Source organism: Dromiciops gliroides, chromosome 5 (genome assembly GCF_019393635.1).
Source record: "Dromiciops gliroides isolate mDroGli1 chromosome 5, mDroGli1.pri, whole genome shotgun sequence".
NCBI classification, from domain to species: domain Eukaryota; kingdom Metazoa; phylum Chordata; class Mammalia; order Microbiotheria; family Microbiotheriidae; genus Dromiciops; species Dromiciops gliroides.
In genome coordinates, this window is record NC_057865.1 from 22779821 (window position 1) to 22796972 (window position 17152).

Consider the following 17152-nt stretch of genomic DNA (forward strand, 5'->3'; position numbering starts at 1 on the left):
CTAATTCCCTAAGTCCCTATGATCTGTGCAGTGTTGGACAAGATCTTGAAGCCTCAGTTGCCTCATCTGTAAATGGGGAGGTTGGACTCGATAGGATTGTTTCCTTGGGAGTCACAGGCACCTGACCTTGGGAAACCATGGCAGTCCTCTGTCTCAGTTTACTCACCTGAAAAGTGTGGCAGTGATGTGGGCAGTGCTCCCGTTGGGTCGCTTTGAGGTTCCGGTAGGATCTTGTCTGCAAAGGGCTTTGAGAGTGTGGCGAGGCTGCCTCTACGGGTCCTTCTTTTTTTTTTTTTTTAGTGAGGCAATTGGGGTTAAGTGACTTGCCCAGGGTCACACAGCTAGTAAAGTGTTAAGTGTCTGAGGCCGAATTTGAACTCAGGTACTCCTGACTCCAGAGCTGGTGCTCTATCCACTGTGCCACCTAGCTGCCCCTCTACAGGCCCTTCTAATTGGCTGTCCGCTTCTGAATGCAGGTCGCGCTCCCCACCTTCATCTTGGAGAGGAGGTCCCTCCTGGAGATGTACGCCAACTTCATGGCGCACCCAGACCTGCTCCTGTCCATCGGCTCTGGGGCCACACCCGAGGAAAGAGCCATCTCCTTTGTCGAGTACTACCTGACATCCTTCCGTGAGGGCCGCAAGGGCTCGGTGGCCAAGAAGCCCTATAACCCCATCCTGGGCGAGACCTTCCACTGCTCCTGGCACATCCCCAAGGACCAGGTCAAGCCCTTGCCCAGAGAGAGGAGCGAGGCCGAGGCTCGCTCTGACTCGGACCACGAGCACTCCCCGCTGGAGCGCTATAAGCTGAGGTTCGTGGCCGAGCAGGTGTCCCACCACCCCCCGGTGTCGTGTTTCTACTGCGAGTGCAAGGAGAGAGGGATGTTTGTGAACACCCACGTGTGGACCAAGAGCAAGTTCATGGGCATGTCTGTGGGGGTGTCCTTGGTCGGGGAAGGTAAGAAGGGAGCTGGGTTGGGGCGGGGGCAGAGGGAGTATGAGTGGGAAGGGCTTCAAAGCCCACCAGAGTTCTAGCCAAGGGTCTGCAGGTTTCTTTTTCTTTCCTTTCCTCTTTTAAAAAGGCTCTGCCTTTGAAACAGACCCTATTCTCAAAAGAATGCCCTGTCAAGGAATCCATGCTTGGATTCCAATTGTCCACACTTTCTGGGTGATGATGGGCAAGCCACTAGGACCATAGGATCGTCAGTCTATGGCAGCCCTTCGAGGCAGCTGAGGAAACTGAGGCCCACGGAGTTAGGTGACTTGCTCAGGGTCAAACAAATAGTAAGCATTAGAGGAAGATTTGAAACAGCTGGAAGGGGACCTTAGCAGGCCTTCAGTCTAACTAATCTCCCCACTTACAGATAAGGAAAACGAGGTCCAAGAAGATTCAGTCACTTGCCCAAGGTCACCCCCCCCCCACAGGACTCTGTCTGGGTCCCTCTTCTCCCTTCTTGTTTTGTTTGTTTGTTTTTGTTTTTTAGCAAGGCAGTTGAGGTTAAGTGACTTGCCCAGGGTCACACAGCTAGTAAGTGTTAAGTGTCTGAGGCCGGATTTGAACTCAGGTACTCCTGACTCCAGGGCTGGTGCTCTATCTACTGTGCCATCTAGCTGCCCCCCTCTTCTCCCTTCTTACGAGGGATCTCAGCAGCTCCCACGGATTCAGTGATCATCTTTATGCTGACAGTTCTCAGATCCAGCCCGACCTCTCCGCTGACCACCTCCCATGGCCTTTCAGAAATCTCATTCTCACCATTCCAAAGCAGGACTCGTCACCTCCCCCCAAGTCCTCCTCCCTTCAGGCCACCTTCCCTCTGACTTCAGAGGGCCTCTCCCTCTCAGGCCCCCCGGCCCCAGCCCTGGGGATATCCTCAACATGAGGGAAATCATGGTTGATAAGCATTTATGAAGCGCTTACTGTATGTCGAGCACAAAGGAACGTCTGCGTCCAGAGTCTGCCTCTGACATCTAAGCACTCCATGGCAAGTCATAGGGTTATTTGGACCTTGTAGGGCCTGCCCCCCCCCCAGCTCATCTGGCGCAACCTCCTCCTTTTATTTCAGAGGAAACAGTGCCAGAGAGCTTAAGCCATTTGCCCAAGGTCACTCAGGATATATAGAAGTGACAGCGCTCTTGGGGCTCCCACTCTCAGTCCATTGTCCTTACCATTGCACCACACTGCTGCTTGCATCTATCCATGAAATCATAGATTTCAAAATTCTTTGGTGGAAGGCATTCACATACCAGACATCACAGATGCTTTGTGTCTCTGTGCCCATTCATCCGGAGAAGCCTCTCTATCCCAGTCAGGGTCCAGTGAGATTTCAAGGGCAGGATTCCAGCACTGGTGGGAGGTCATCTTTGGGGTACACAGAATACCTGAGAAGTCACTTGTGGGGCAATAACATCCTTTCCTCAAAGCACTTAGGTTAACCAACCAACCAACAATAAATGGCCAGGGCTTTCAATGGATTATGAGAAAGGCTCTCTTGGAAGGTCTGATTGTGGTGTGGAGGTGACCCTGTGTCCTCCGGGGCTTTACAGATAGAGTTCCAGCTCAGAAGAGTTTAGATTCAGGCCTTGGTGATGGACTGACTCTATTTCCATTGTCTTAGGGCCAGCCTGGCTAAGTTTGGAGGCTCATCACCAAGTTGATGTCAGGGCGATGCATTTTTTTTTTTACACAATTCATATATTGTAATTATGGGATGATGTTTTTGCCTGAAGATTGGAGACTGTGCTTGTGTTTATGTTGGGTCCATTTCTGAAATGTTCTGAAAGGTCAGAGGGTAGAATAAATTGGGTTCCATCCCTGTGGTCCCCAAAGCTCTGTGCTCACCCTTAGCCTGGATTTCCACAATAAAATTGAACTGTTCTTCAGGGCTAAGTTTCTCCAAATGTGCATAGCAAAAAGGTATCCAGCTCCCACATAAGCATTCAAGGTAGCAATGCAAAACAAGTATAGGACAGCTTTTATTTTATCCCACAAAGCCAGGTGCCAGTGGGCCACGTTGCAGCCTGCAAAGCTCCTGAATGTACCCAACCCAGATTAAAATGTAATTGGGAAATATTGGACAAAATAAATAAAAATTCAGTAGAACATAGAAAATGTGAATTTCTAAGTCAATTTGTGGCCTAGATGGGATCCCCTTTTCTAGGGCACCTTTGATCAGGGAAAGTTGGTCACTCCCCGGCCCTTACCAGCCAGGGCTTCCTCTCTCTTTGTAGAGAATCCTGCTGATCCTAGACACAGATTTCATTTCACATACTGTGACAGTGGTGTCTCTTTGGTAGCAGCATGATTTTCATCCCATATTTTAAGCAGATGTCTCAGGGCTTCTGTGAATGCTTTTACATCACAAAATAATAATTGCAACATTCCCTTGAGTCATTCCTTAACCCGCTCTAAGGGCTTGGACTCCTTGGGAACAAAGCCCATCTTTTGGAGGGGCTAAATGATAACAGTCCTTCCCATCAGACCTTCCTGGCTCGAAGAACCAGTGTAAGTGGAGTGAGGATGGCACGGTCCTTATTGCTTGTCCGCTGTTCCATTTTCTCTCCAAGGTTAATAATAAGAATACAAACAACAGTTAGTGTTTATAGAAGGTTTCCGAGGCCTCACAACAACCCTGGGAGGGAGGCACTATTATTATCACCCCCATTTCACAGATGAGCCAATGGAGCTGCTAAGTCTTCAAGCCTCAGGCTCCGGTCCCGGTCCCGAACTCACTCATTCTTTTGCACCACACTGAGCTCCAAATGCATTATTCACAGCAGTTACCAGGAGATCTCCTGAACTGCCCCGGGTGTTGAAATTTAGAACTTGAACCAGCAAATTAAGCAGGTTCCATTTCTCTTCTTGGGTTCAGGGTGATCCTTACTGATTAAGCCTGATTAGCAAGAAGGAGGTTCTTCTCCTGAGGTGTTGGTGATATCTCAGGCCCTGTCCAAGTGAGTTGGGAGATCTGGGCCTTGGCCTGTTCTGGGATGTGCTGGTGAGGCTCTGCTTCTCCATCCTAGGGATGGAAGGGAGGGAAGAGAATAAACATTTATTAAGCACTTACTATGTACCAGGTCCCATGCTAAGCACTTCACAAATATCCCCTCCTTTAACTTGCTTGAGAGGATGGGTCGGGACCAGGAGAATCCTGAGACGCAGTCCCTTCCTTCTCCTTGTGGTCCAGGGGATCCCTGACCTGAAAGCTGGTCATCCCAGGTTCCTGCCTGCAGAGGGGCTTCTATTCTCTTTGTCCCTGGTGGCCTCATGGATGCGTTATTTCATTGGTTCTCACGAGATTGGGGTGGACATTTAACATCTCCATCATTTTGCCCTATTTGTACGGCCTCATCCTTAGCAGGAGAAGACAGGCAACGTATGAAATGTTTATTCTTTGCAGTTCTGAGATGCTAAAAGGATGTCACTTCGTCAGGGTGTTCATGGTGAAACGAGATTCTTTCCCTTCAAAAGAGCCTCGTTATTCCAGAGTTGTTGGTTTGGTTGCTTAAGTGACCGAGGATGCCATGAGCAGACCCTGCTGCATCATATTGACTTTGGTTTTCTGCTCCAGGCTGCCCTGCCTCCTGGGGATATCCTTCCTCTGCCTCATAGTGTCCCCAGCTTCCTTCTGCTCAGTCCCTGTCTGTCCCACTCTCTTATCCTCAACCACAAGGGCAAGGACTCTGCATTTGTCTCTGAATCCCCAGCCCTTCAAACAGCATTTGGTATACAGTAAGCACTTACTAAATGGGTTTTCACTCAGTCCTCCTCCTCTGAGCAGCCCTTCTAGAGTCTTCTAGTTGGTCACCCTATGATCATGCCTGTCTAGATGTTTGCTTTTTCCCCCAGAGTCAAGTGGAAACTCGTTGAGGGCAGGAACTGTCATTCATCTTGTCTTAGTAGGTGCTTCATAAATGCTTGTTGAATTGTATTGGGCCAGGTTAAAGAGGAACAGAAGGCTGACTCTCCTAGACGTCTTCTGTTATTTATTCATGACCAGCTTCAAAGAAAAACCGGCTGTGCCAACCCTTCAATGCCTTTTTTAAAGTAATAGTGTGTGTTCCAGGTATGCAGATCAGGCGAGTTTTTAAGATTCTGATTCATGTGGTTTTAAAGGCTGTGTCAGTTGCATTTGTTGCTTTTAAAAGGACTTTATGAGAATGTTTTGAAGGTTCCCAAGTCGGTGGATTCGGCTCTTGGTGCATATGAATTCTCTGTTTTCAATTCAGTTAAAAAATACTTATATGCTGCTTGCTTACTTGCTGTGGTACAGAGCACTGGAGGAGATAGAAACTTTATTTAGATTGGAGGTTCTTATCCATTTTTGTGGCAGGCTGTTTGGTAAAGTCTATGGGCCCTTTCTAAGATGAAAGTTCTTAAATGCAGATTGATTACAAAGGAAACTGGTAGAAATATAGATGTAGGTTTTTTTTTAACCTCCATCCAAGGTCATGGTTCCTTTGATATCTCTCCACAGACCTCTGTGGGCAGTTGGACATGTCACTGGGCAGGTCTCTTGGAAACGTGGTGGAGACACTGGGCTTAGAATCAGTAGAGCTGTGGGTTCATTCCTGTCTGTGTAACCACCGGCAAGTCATTTTGCCTCTGTGCCTCAGTTTCCTTCCCTGTAAGGATTCCATGATGTGACGAGTATGTCCATTTATACATGAGTGTGTGTGTGTGTGTGTGTGTGTGTATATATATATATATATAGTGCTTTGAGAATCTTAGCATGCTCTGTATGTGGGCAGCTGTCTAGCATTGAGGTCAGGGACAGAAATAAAACGTGGGAACTAACTACATGGCGGTCAAGTCTCTGAGGTGGGTGTGATTGCTAAGGGAGAAGTGAAGTACCCAGCACATAGTAGGTGCTGAATAAATGCCTCTTGGTTAATGCTGTGTGATTAAATAATTACTGAAAAGGCCCCAGAGGAGATTGAGAGGGAGTGGGCAGGGAGCTGGGAGGAGAGCCAGGGGAGTGCAGTAGTTAATGCCTCCGCAGCCGAGGGAAGAGAGGCTCTTCAGGTTTGTGTTAAAGCATCTCTAGATCGCATCAGCCATTTTGACCCTGCGTCCTGCTCCTGGCTCAGATGAAGCCCAAAGTCCATTGCAGTCCCAACAGCATCCTCATTCAGTCTGCTTTCTGACCAGAACGCTTTCATGACGTGTACTATTTGTGCAGATGGTTTTTGGATCCAAGTGCCGGACTTTACATTGGTCAGAGGATCACAGTAGCCTTTAGAGCTGGGAAGCCCCTTAGCATTCATCTGGTCCAGTCCCTTTGTTTTACTGATGGATCGTTTGACATCCAGAGAAAGTGAACTTGCCCGGTATCTGACGGCTAGCGGTCGGCCGAGCCTGAATTCCAACACAGGTTCCCAGCCCCCGAATCTGCTGTTATCTCTTGTAAGCTTTAGCCGAAAAGCTTTAGACCCTTGGGTCTGTCACCTGCTTCTGCCATCATGATGCTGGTGGTAGTTGTGGTGGTGGTCAATGGTGATCGTATATTGAAACACAGTTTTAAAATATATTTTTTTAAAATAAGTTCAGCGATCCCAAGTCTAAGGCAAGATTAACTCTTGGTGGCTCCCAGCGCAGGGGCTGCCTACTGTGCCCCTCTGAGCCGCTTAAGACTACAGGCACGTCCCTCCCCGGGCCCTGCTGCCTCCCATCACCTCTGGGACCTCTGACACCAAGATGTGGCAGACAGTGAGACAGATTCGGTTGGAGGGAGAGGGAGCTGGGCTGGTTCTCCCAATTCTGGAGCAGATGGCTTTCTGTTTGGGGTCTCTCTCTTGACACTTATTCTTGCTGGCGGCTTCTCCAGATAGAGGCCTGGGCTGAAAATGAGCAACAGGCGGTTTGCATTTTGAATGAAAGAGCTGTTAACATTTCATTAGGTTTGTCTTCTGTGGCTTAGCCTTCTGTGCCCAGAGCTTTGGGAGTGTGGGGGAGGATAGAGACAGGGGCTCTTCATGTTGGAAAATGCCTCAAGGGAAGACAAGAAGTGGGAAAGGCAGGGCTTAGGGATGCCCAGGCGGTGGGTTTGCCTGTGTCACTTTTAGGCTCGTTTGGGAAGCAGTAGCGTGAGCCGCGCATTGATCTTTAATTGTGATGGATGGGGACGGCTCTCCTTTTCCTTAGGTTGCTCAAGCCGGGCTAATGGTGTGTATTCGGTTTACACTTGCTAGTCTCCCCTTTTAGACCAGAAATTGGCATTCCGGGGGCTTCACGAGCCCTCTTTAAATTTATTATTTATTCTGAATTTCTCCACGAGTCGGGGTCTTTTTGAGATGAAATTGCCTCGTATTCTAGAGAAGGCAGAAGCTCAGGCAGTTTCTACCCACTGTTAGGATTAGGGCTGCCCAAGGTGCCGCTGCTTATGTAGCTCATTCCTCGAAGTGTTTGAGGGGAGGGGCTGTTTTCCTGAAGGGCTCAGCAGGCCTCAGAGAGGAAGCCTTTGGATAGATTCTAGAACGTATCACTTTGTTGAAGTCTTTGAACAGTCCGTCAGAAGGATCGCCCTCAAAGACCACCTTGACGTTCTGTGATGGTCTGGCATTTTTACTGCCAAGGGCTACTTTGTTAATGGATCATCTTTCCTGATTCTTGACGTGGGAATATACTCAATCAGTAAATATCTGTTAAGCACCTACTATGTGCCAGGCACTGTGATAAGAGCTGGAGATCCAACAGGAGGCAAAAGACAGTCTTCTACCCTCTGGGAGTGAGAAGGGTCAACAGTAACAAAGCAAGACGGTCTCCCGAGCTAGGAGGCACAGTGAGTGGATAGCTCACTGGGTCTGGAGTCTCTTATTTGCTGTGTGACCCTGGGCCAGTCACTTAGCCTCTGTTTGCCTCAGTTTCTTCATCTGTAAAATGGGGAAGAAAAAAGTACCCACCTCCTAGGGTGGTTGTCAGGATAAAATGAGATACGAGGCATTATGTAAATGTTGTTACTATGATCATCAATTATTTCTCTAGGCTTTTCTGATTATTGTTGAATCTGGACCCTGAAGTGTCTGTGGGAATTTAATTTCGAATGCTACTGCTTTTGGTATGAAGGCTTCTGGCCCTTGGTAGACGATAAAACTCCATCATAAGGTATCTCTGCCGATGATCAGAGTCCTCTCCCATTCACTTAGTGAAGCAGAGCCCTTGCCCCTAATGCAGGAAAACCTGTCACTAGGGAGGGCATCCTCCTTGTCCCATGATCCGGCCCTTGTAATAGTGTTCTTCCATAGTCTCTGGGGATGGCCCGAAGAACAGGAATCCAAAGTCTTCAGGAGAGTTTCCTCTCTGGGTATGACCCCCTTTGCCCCCCATGGACCTACTACTCATCCCCTGCCCGCTCAATCTCTTTAACAACCTTGAACCCTCGTTCCCATCAGGGAGGGCTCAGTGAATGGCTCATCATCGACTTGATCCTGTGTCTGGGGAACAGGAGATGGAATTAACCCTGCAGAATTCATAGGTGCATTTGCCAATCATTTATTAGGCATATGTCAGGCACTGTGCGAGGAGAATTGAAAGAAAAATCAAACTATCCCTGCTTTCTGGGAGCTTACATTTTACCTTGGGGATAGGATTCCTGTCCCCTAATACATACATGCACACACACATGCAGAAATGAAGTGATTTCGAGGGGGAGATCCCTGGCACCGAGAAAGGCCTGGAGCAGATGGTGCCCACTGAGCTGCACCTGGAAGGAAGTGAGGGCGTCTAAGGGGTGGGGGTGAGGAAGAAGAGCATCCCTGGTACAAAGGGACAGGAGCCAGTGTTTTTGAGTGGGTCTTTTCATAAACTCCTAGCACCAGAGAGTTCAAGCTGAAAAGAACCCCAGAGGTCATCTAGTCCAGCCCCCTCATTTTACAAAGGGGGAAATTAAGGCCCAGGCCGGTGAATGGCTTGTCCGAGATAACACAGCCAGTAGGTAACAGATTCAGGATTTGAACCCAGGTCCTCTGACTCCAGGTTCAGCGTTCTTTTCATGGCACCGTGCCACCCCATTCGAGAAGTAGGCTCGAGGGCTGAGCTAGGGGAAAGGATTAAGCTCATTTTGTTTGGGTCCCAAGGGGGTGCAGGTGTGAGAGAGGGGGATCGGGGCTTGATATCAGGGAAAACCGTCCCCAAGTAGGGTGTGCTGCCTTCAAGAGGCACACATTGAAGATCCTCAGGGGCTGGCCAGCCCTCCAAACAAGAAATTCTTGTTACGGTTCGGCTTGGACTGGGGGGCCTCTGAAGTCCTGTCTGTTTCTGAGGTTCTGAGTCTAAGATCCCCTGATCCAGGGCAGATCACAGGAAGCAGAGCGACTCCCCGTTAGGCCCTGCTTTCATTAAGGTTTCTGAAGCCCTTTACTCACTGCCGCCTGATGAGGGAACGGCTGGTTACTGGATTCTGTATTTTCTCTGACTTAATGAGTTTGAATCTTTGAATGCCTGGCAGTCTTGCTCCCAGGACAATGGATGGGGATGATTGGCTAACTGGTCTTCTGTCAGCTTCTTCAGAGTCGGTGCCAGTTGAGACAGAATGTTAATTTGCTGTTCTTTTGAAGAATGTAATTTGAAATATGTTTTCTGTGTATGTTCCAGAGGAGGACAGAGTTTTTAAAAAAAACCATAATGAAAAAGGGTACTTAGCACTCCGATAAGGGCGTTGCTGAATGATTTAGTGGGCAAATTCCATTTGTAAAATCCTAGGGATTTTTTTTTAATCCCTTTTTATTTATAAAAGGACCCAAAGGGATACATCCTTTTCTTAAGTCACGCTGATTCCATGGGCAAGCCAAGGGTAAATGTCCCCAAAGAAGTTCATTCCATAGCTGGAATGGAATTAAAAGGTCAGAAGAGACTTCGATGGGTCATGAACAGTTGTCCACCCTGCCCTATTTCTCCTTTGTTTGCAGAAACACCAAAGTGGGGGCGGGGTACCACTTTAAGTTATCTTAGGCGAAGAGGAATTCACTCTGCTTGAAAGATGCGCCATGGATGGTGTGTCCTGCACCTTGCTTGGCTGCTCAGCTGCTCAGTTAAGGCTTGAGTGGTTGGACTCTTTCCAGTGTTTAACTGTCTACACTGCTGAGGAATGCCTTGTGTGTAGTCTGACTATCTCTCACTGCATCTTTTTTTTTTTTTTGTGGGGCTATGGGGGTTAAGTGACTTGCCCAGGGTCACACAGCTAGTAAGTGTCAAGTGTCTGAGGCCGGATTTGAACTCGGGTCCTCCTGAATCCAGGGCCGGTGCTTTATCCACTGCGCCACCTAGCTGCCCCTCTCACTGCATCTTTATGGCCACCTCTTCTTATGGCCTTGAAGGAGTTGGAAGGTACCATATCTTCTCTATAGTCATCTTTCTGGTCTATAAATGGTAGCGCGTGAGATGTTTCCTCCAGTCGCCTAGCAAACTGTCTCTTGGGAAAGGAAAGGTGAGGAGAGGAAAATGCCCCAAAGACCAAAACCAAACAAAAAAACCCCAAACCAAACCCTTGGCACCTGTAAAAAGAAAATAAAAATGTGACACTCTACATTTCAGCCAAATTGGGCTGCTAGGACGACTAGCTGTTCCCTAATCTTGCCTTTCCTTCGCTTGCCTCTGTGTATTTGTACAGGTTGTTTGGTTGCCAAGAATGAATGAATGAGTGAATAAACTAAAAGGACATTTATTCATTACTATGCACCAGGCACCTTGCTTGGACTATGAATATAAAAACAAGACATCCCCTGCCCTCAAAGAGCTTATATTTCAATAGAGGAGAGTGGAAGCCGGGCAAAGGTATTTTGTGATTTACCCCATCCAGAAATGGTGGTGTTGTTGAAATGATGACATTTCCAGAGCAGCAGGTAGAAAGCTGGGGGAGGGTGATGGAGGCGTCAGCCCTCAGAAGCAGCACACCAAGGCAAGGGGGGAGGTGGCCTGGGGAAGGAGCCCAGAATTCAGTGGCTTGGAGACGTCTCTGATGGTCTGGGCCTGGGCTGTCTTCCCTTCTCATCTCTTATTCCATGTGGCATCTGAGATCCTTCGAAAAGTCTTTCTTCAGTTCCAGCCAGCTAAGTGTTTTCTCCCCTCTCATCTCCTTGATTCTGGCCCCACCATTCTTTCTTCTCCTCCTACCTCCTTCTCCCCCAGCCCATGGTAAGCACCCAGATCGCTGGGTCTTCGTTCTTTCTATCTTTGGATCTCCAGGGATGATTAGCATAGCACGACTCTAATAGGACTATGATCTGATGATGAATCACATAGTTTAATGAAAACCATTGTGTTGGAGGGATGGGGGGTGGGGACTGGTTTGGATAAACCGAAGCCTCAGCTGCTCCCTCATGTGTGAGATCCGCGGGTCAGACGGACCTTTGTGGCCAGTCCTCACGGGATCCCGGCCCATGTCTCCTTCCTTAGGGTATTTTTTCCAGGCTTGGCAGAAGCTGCCAGAGCTCTCCATGCTTAGCTTTGGAGACCCTAGTATCCTCTCTGTACCATGAAAGGTTGACTGTAGCGGTCAGAGGGTCCAGTGGTGGGCTTTCTGCGCTGTCTTCTTGAAACAAGCCTCGCTAAGTTCTGAGGAGCTCCAGGCCAGGCTGGTCACGGGGTGGTGACTTTTTCAGACCGTTTACTGTTTTTATAGAGTTTAGGTAGTATAATGTGGGGAGTGTTAGACTTGGAGTTAGGAAGACCCCAGTGTGAACCCACCCTCAAACTCTTTCTTACTGTGTGACCCTGGGCAAGCCATTTAGCCACTCTCAGCCTCGGTTTGCTCATCTGCAAAGTGGGAGTAAAGATAGCATCTGCTTCATGAGGTGGTTGTGAGAAAATGTAAATTGTTTTGTGAGACTTGAAGCACTATATAAATGCTAGCTATTTATCACCACCACCACCACTACTACTGTAATGGGTTGCCATCTGCATGGGTCTAGGGAATACCTACGTTGATGAAATTATAGCTCCCCAAAATACCAAAGGAGTATTTCCTCTGATTCTCCATCGTTGAATGATGTTATTCTTGTTTTGTGTTTTGTTTTGGCTGGGCAGTGAGGGTTAAGTGACTTGCCCAGGGTCACACAGCTAGTAAGTGTCCAGTGTCTGAGGCCAGATTTGAACTCAGGTCCTCCTGACTCCAGGGCCGGTGCTCTATCCACTGCGCCACCCAGCTGCCCCCATGGTTTTATTCTTTAGAGAGCGCTGACCAAGTCAGCCCATCTGTGTGAATGGATGGGTCCTTTGGGGAGCCCACATCTAACTCTCCTCCATGTTTTCACCCTCGAGGCATTCTGCGGCTTTTGGACTACGAGGAAGACTATGTGTTCACGCTGCCTAATGCTTACGCCCGCTCTATTCTGACCATCCCCTGGGTGGAGCTTGGTGGAAAAGTCACCATGGATTGCAACAAGACTGGATACACTGCTCTTGTCACCTTCCACACGAAGCCTTTCTACGGAGGGAAAGTTCACAGGTAGGAGACAGAGAAGGGCTGGGCCTACCTTAGTGGTGTTGGGATGTTCTCCGGTTCATTGCCCCGAGGCCCAGACACTGTTTTGTGCCATGTCCCCCTCCCTCCCTCCCTGCCCATCTTTCCTCCCTTTAAGCCGGGATCCCAGTCGACCTAGGAAAGACTTGCTTCTCATCAGTTTGCCAAATGAGGCTGAGTCCCCCGGAATGGAAATCGAGATGAGATTGTTTGCAATAAGTATTCTGATGCGTGACCTACTATTTAACTCAAAAAGATGAATCGTCTTGTTAGCTGGGATTTCTGCCAGCCCCTCTATGAAAGGCCACCTTTTTTTCCCACCCTCCTCATATCCAAGTCTCTTCAGTTAACTGTGAGAGTCCATTGGGATACCTTCTTTACATATTCATCAGCTGGTAAGGAATCGAGGACACTGGCATTGCAAGAAATTATTTTCTTCTGTGGATTGTTATGGAGGAGACTGGAGTCCTTAGGACTGGAAGGTTCCTCTGATGCCATCTTGTCCAACCAGGCATTTTACAGATAGGAAAAGGAGGACCCGATGCTCCTGGAGGGAAGCTAGTGTCAGTGGCAGGGCCTCAGTTTCCTCATGTGGGAAACAAAAGGGATTGAATGACTGTTCTAGTGTTGTTGTTTTCCCCCAGTTTCTACATTCTATGACTTGATTGCTTAGGGAAGTTCTCGATCACTAATTGCTTCCCATTACAAATTTGGGCTTTGGATGAAGAGAACCCCTTTGCTCATGTAAACCCCCATTTTCTGTGTAGCACACGGTCTTGGAGAATGGCCTAGAGCATTGTCCAGGGTTAGGCAGCAGTATGTGTCTGAGGGGGTGGTGGAACTCGAACACAGGTCTTTCTGATGGAGGGCAGTTTTCTAGTCCCTGTCCACACCGCTCTCAGTATCACGACTTAATCACCTTCCAAGCCACTTGGGTCAGTCAGTCCATCCCTGTGGGAGAATGCGATGTTTTCTTTTAGCTTGGAAACCAGGTAAACTCTGCTTGTTTGTGAGTTTACTCCATGGAAGTTACATGAAACTGAAGCTTTTTTTCTTTGTCCATACTTATCTTATCTGAAATAATCCACCCAAGAAGTTAATTCTTTAGGATGAAAAAAACTTGGCAGTTGGCAGTTAGAAGAGAGGCCCTTGTTTGATTATAAGCAACTCTCAGTTGATGGGGCAGCCAAGGGGTGCCGTAGTACACTGGAGTCAGGAAGACTCATCTTCCCAAGTTCAAATCCAGCCTCAGACACTTACTAGGTGTGTGACCCTGGACATGTCACTTGACCCTGTTTGCCTCAGTTTCCTCATCTGTATAGCGAACCACTGCAGTATCTTTGCCAAGAACACCCCAAATAGGATTATGGAGAGTTGTAATGACTGAAACCATCGAACAAAACTCAGCTTGATGGAGGAAAGAAACAGGAAAGGGAATAAGTATTTATTAAGTACCTACTTGTGCCAGGTAATCTCTCATTCAACCTTCAAAACAACTCTGTGAGGTAGATGCCATTATAATCCCCATTTTACAGTTGAAGAAACTGAGGCAGACATCAGTTAAATGACTGGCTCAGGGTCACACAGCTAGGAATTGTCTGAGGCTGGATTTGAACCCAGCTCTTCCTGACTCCAGGCCCAGTACTCTATCCACTGAGTCCCCTCGCTCCCCAGAGTCATTTCCTTTGGGTTTGAGAATAGGTCATATAATTGGTATGTGTGTGTGTGTGTGTGTGATTTAAAATTCCACTTTTCTTTCATTTGAGCCCATACTTTTGGCGGCAGGGGCACTAGGCTTTGAGGCTCAGGAATTATCCTGTCTCAGAGTTCTAGGCTGTCAGGGCAAGAGGGAGCCTTGGGGACCCTCTGGTCCTGGTGTTCTTAACCCGAGATCCCTAGACTCCTGAGGGGCTCTGAGAGAGATTTTGGGGGGTCTGGGAACTTAGATGGGGAAACATTACCTTTGTCTTTGGTTTCCTTAGTCATCCTTTGCATTTTAGTGTATGCAGATGTCACCTACAGGCTTCTGGAGGGGAGAGGGGCCCATGACACGAGGGCCCCAGTCTAGTCCAGCTTTGTCTGTAAAGAAGTGGAGGCCCAGGAAGGGGGTGCAAGTCCCACAGGCAGGACCAGAATGTGGCCTTCTTGACCCGTTCCCTTCCTGACAGTGCATACGGTGCCTCAGCAGGGAAGGAGTCGGAGCCTCTGCTGGGGTGACCTTGAAGTCACTTCACTTTCCCAGCCCTCAGTTTCCTATCTGCAAAATGAAGGGGTTAGACTGGATGGCCTCTGAATTCCCTTCTGGTCCTAAATCTTTGGTCTTATCATCTCAATTCTGTAGGAAAAGTGTCCTTTAAAAACAGAGAGACGGGGGCAGCTAGGTGGCGCAGTGGATAAGGCACCAGCCTTGGATTCAGGAAGACCTGAGTTCAAAACCCAGCCTCAGACACTTACTAGCTGTGTGACCCTGGGCAAGTCACTTAACTCCCATTGCCCTGCAAAAACAACAACAACAACAACAAAAAACCAAAAAAAACAGAGACACGCCCTTCTGGGATTCCAGTTGGGGGCTGTGGCCTTTTCCATATAAACTGAGGGTTTCCTGAAGCCTCCACGGAAAGATCACCTTGAAAGCCTGGGCGTGGTATTGTCCAGGGAGGTTGGGAGAGTCTGATGGCCAGGGGTGGTCACGTGTGCTTTGCAGCACAGCCATCATCTGATCTTCACATGGCTTGAGACAAGGAGGCCTTGGTCTGGGAAGAGAAACTGATGGGCGAGCTTTTCTCTCATCTCTGCTGAGATGCAATATTGCGGAGTGGGAAGGAAGGTGCCTGGATTCTTCACACACACACACACACACACACACACTCTCTCTCTCTCTCTCTCTCTCTCTCTCTCTCTCTCTCTCTCTCTCTCTCTCTCTCTCTCTCTCTCTCTCCCCTTCTTCTTCTCTCTGTCTCTGTCTCTGTCTCTGTCTCTGTCTCTCTCATCATCATCCTTCCATGATAAGTCTGTCCAGGGCCCAGGTAGAATTTATCAGGAGGAATAAAGTTCTCAGGAAAGGAAAGAGGCGGCCTCGCTGGAGTCGTGCAGATCTGCTGGTGCCTGCCAGTGGGTGCTAAGGAGGACAGAGCGAGTGAGAGTTTGCAGGCAGCACAAGGACCCGGGTGTGGGGGCAGCTGTTAGAAATCCTGCCCCTTTGCTGGCGTCCTGGCAGGAGCCCTCGCGCCACCTCCCCCCATGTCTCTCCTACCGTCTTCAGTGGCCCCTTTGCAGAGCTGGGGCCTCCATCCTGCCTCCCTAGAGCGGAGGCCTCAGGACCGCTGAGTGGGCGCAGTCGAGAACAAGCTTGCTCTGGCTTTTGCAGGCTGTGAGATGTTAGGAGGCCCAGTGGAAAGGCTAGGGAGTCTGCCTGGAACCCAGGCTTCTTAAAGGCAAGGATGGAGTCATTTTTTTATCTCCTGCACCTGGCGCATAGTCAGGACCTACCAAAGAGGATTGATGGATTGACAGAGGATGGGGCAGACCTCCTCGGGCCCCAGGCAGGAGGGTCCGGACCGGACCTTGTAGCCTCCTTGTGAGGAGTCGGGAGTAGGCAGTGTTTTCCGGGAGTGTTTCTATAGAGAAAGAGGAATTAGATATGTAGATTATAGACTTGCAGAGAAATAAGAGATGCAGATGGAGAAAATGGATATAGAGCCATGGAGGGAGAAAGACGGGGAGAGGGAGGGAGACAGGGAGGAGGAGGAGGAGAGAGAGAGAGATTAGAGAGAGGGAGAGAGAGGGAGGGAGGGATGAGGAGGAGAAAGAGAGAGGGAGGGAGGGAAAGAGGGAGGGAAGAGGAGAAAGGGAGAGGGAGAGGGAGGGAGGGAGGGAGGGATGATCTGATTCCATAGGCTGTCGAGGATATCTAGACAGACAGACAGACAGACAGACAGACAGACAGACAGACAGACAGACAGACAGACATCTGCGGCAGCCCATGGAAGTCTGGTAATGATGAACTCTTTCATCTCCCAAGGTGGCTGCATTCTATTCCAGTTTGTAGAGCCTTCTCTCACAGCCCCAACTCTCCCCTAAGGAGACGCTGCAGGTGTGGGGGCTGCGTGTGCACGCAAGCTTTCCTGGGTAGGTCACAGTCACTAAAAATAGAGCCCCATTTCCCATGTTTTCTGAGATGCAGCAGGGCCTGGTTGAAAGTGCATTCTGGCTGAAATCAGATGAGACCTGGGTTTGAGCCCTGTCTTAAAGGCCTTTAACTTTTTTGGGGGGGGGGTGAGGCAGTTGGGGTTAAGTGACTTGCCCAGGGTCACATGGCTAGTAAGTGTTAAGTGTCTGAGGCTGGATTTGAACTTAGGTCCTCCTGACTTCAGGGCCAGTGCTTTATCCACTGTGCCACCTAGCTGCCCCCCCCTTTTTTTTAAGTGAGGCAATTGGGGTCAAGTGACTTGCCCAGGGTCACACAGCTAGTAAGTGTTAAGTGTCTGAGGCCGGATTTGAACTCAGGTCCTCCTGACTCCAGGGTCTGTGCTCTATCCTCTGCCCCACCTAGCTGCCCCAGGCCTTTAACTTTTAACACTTAGATGCTTAGTGACCAAATAAGCTACTTAAGTTCCTGGAGCCTCAGGTTCCTCTAGTCCATGCCCATTAAATGGAGTTGAACTGAATTGACCACAAGGTCGCTGGCATCTGTTTGAA

The 17152-nt window shown here is 48.9% G+C and overlaps 1 protein-coding gene across 2 annotated transcripts in view; it reads left to right on the plus strand.

The window, feature by feature from the left end:
* Positions 1–17152, plus strand: part of OSBPL10 (oxysterol binding protein like 10) — a 233233-nt gene that overhangs the window by 207717 nt on the left and 8364 nt on the right. For both annotated transcript variants that reach the window (XM_043965396.1, XM_043965397.1), the window contains 2 exons: positions 477–957; positions 12253–12439. In XM_043965396.1, the coding sequence (XP_043821331.1) occupies positions 477–957; positions 12253–12439 (668 nt within the window). The remainder of the gene's footprint in view (positions 1–476; positions 958–12252; positions 12440–17152) is intronic.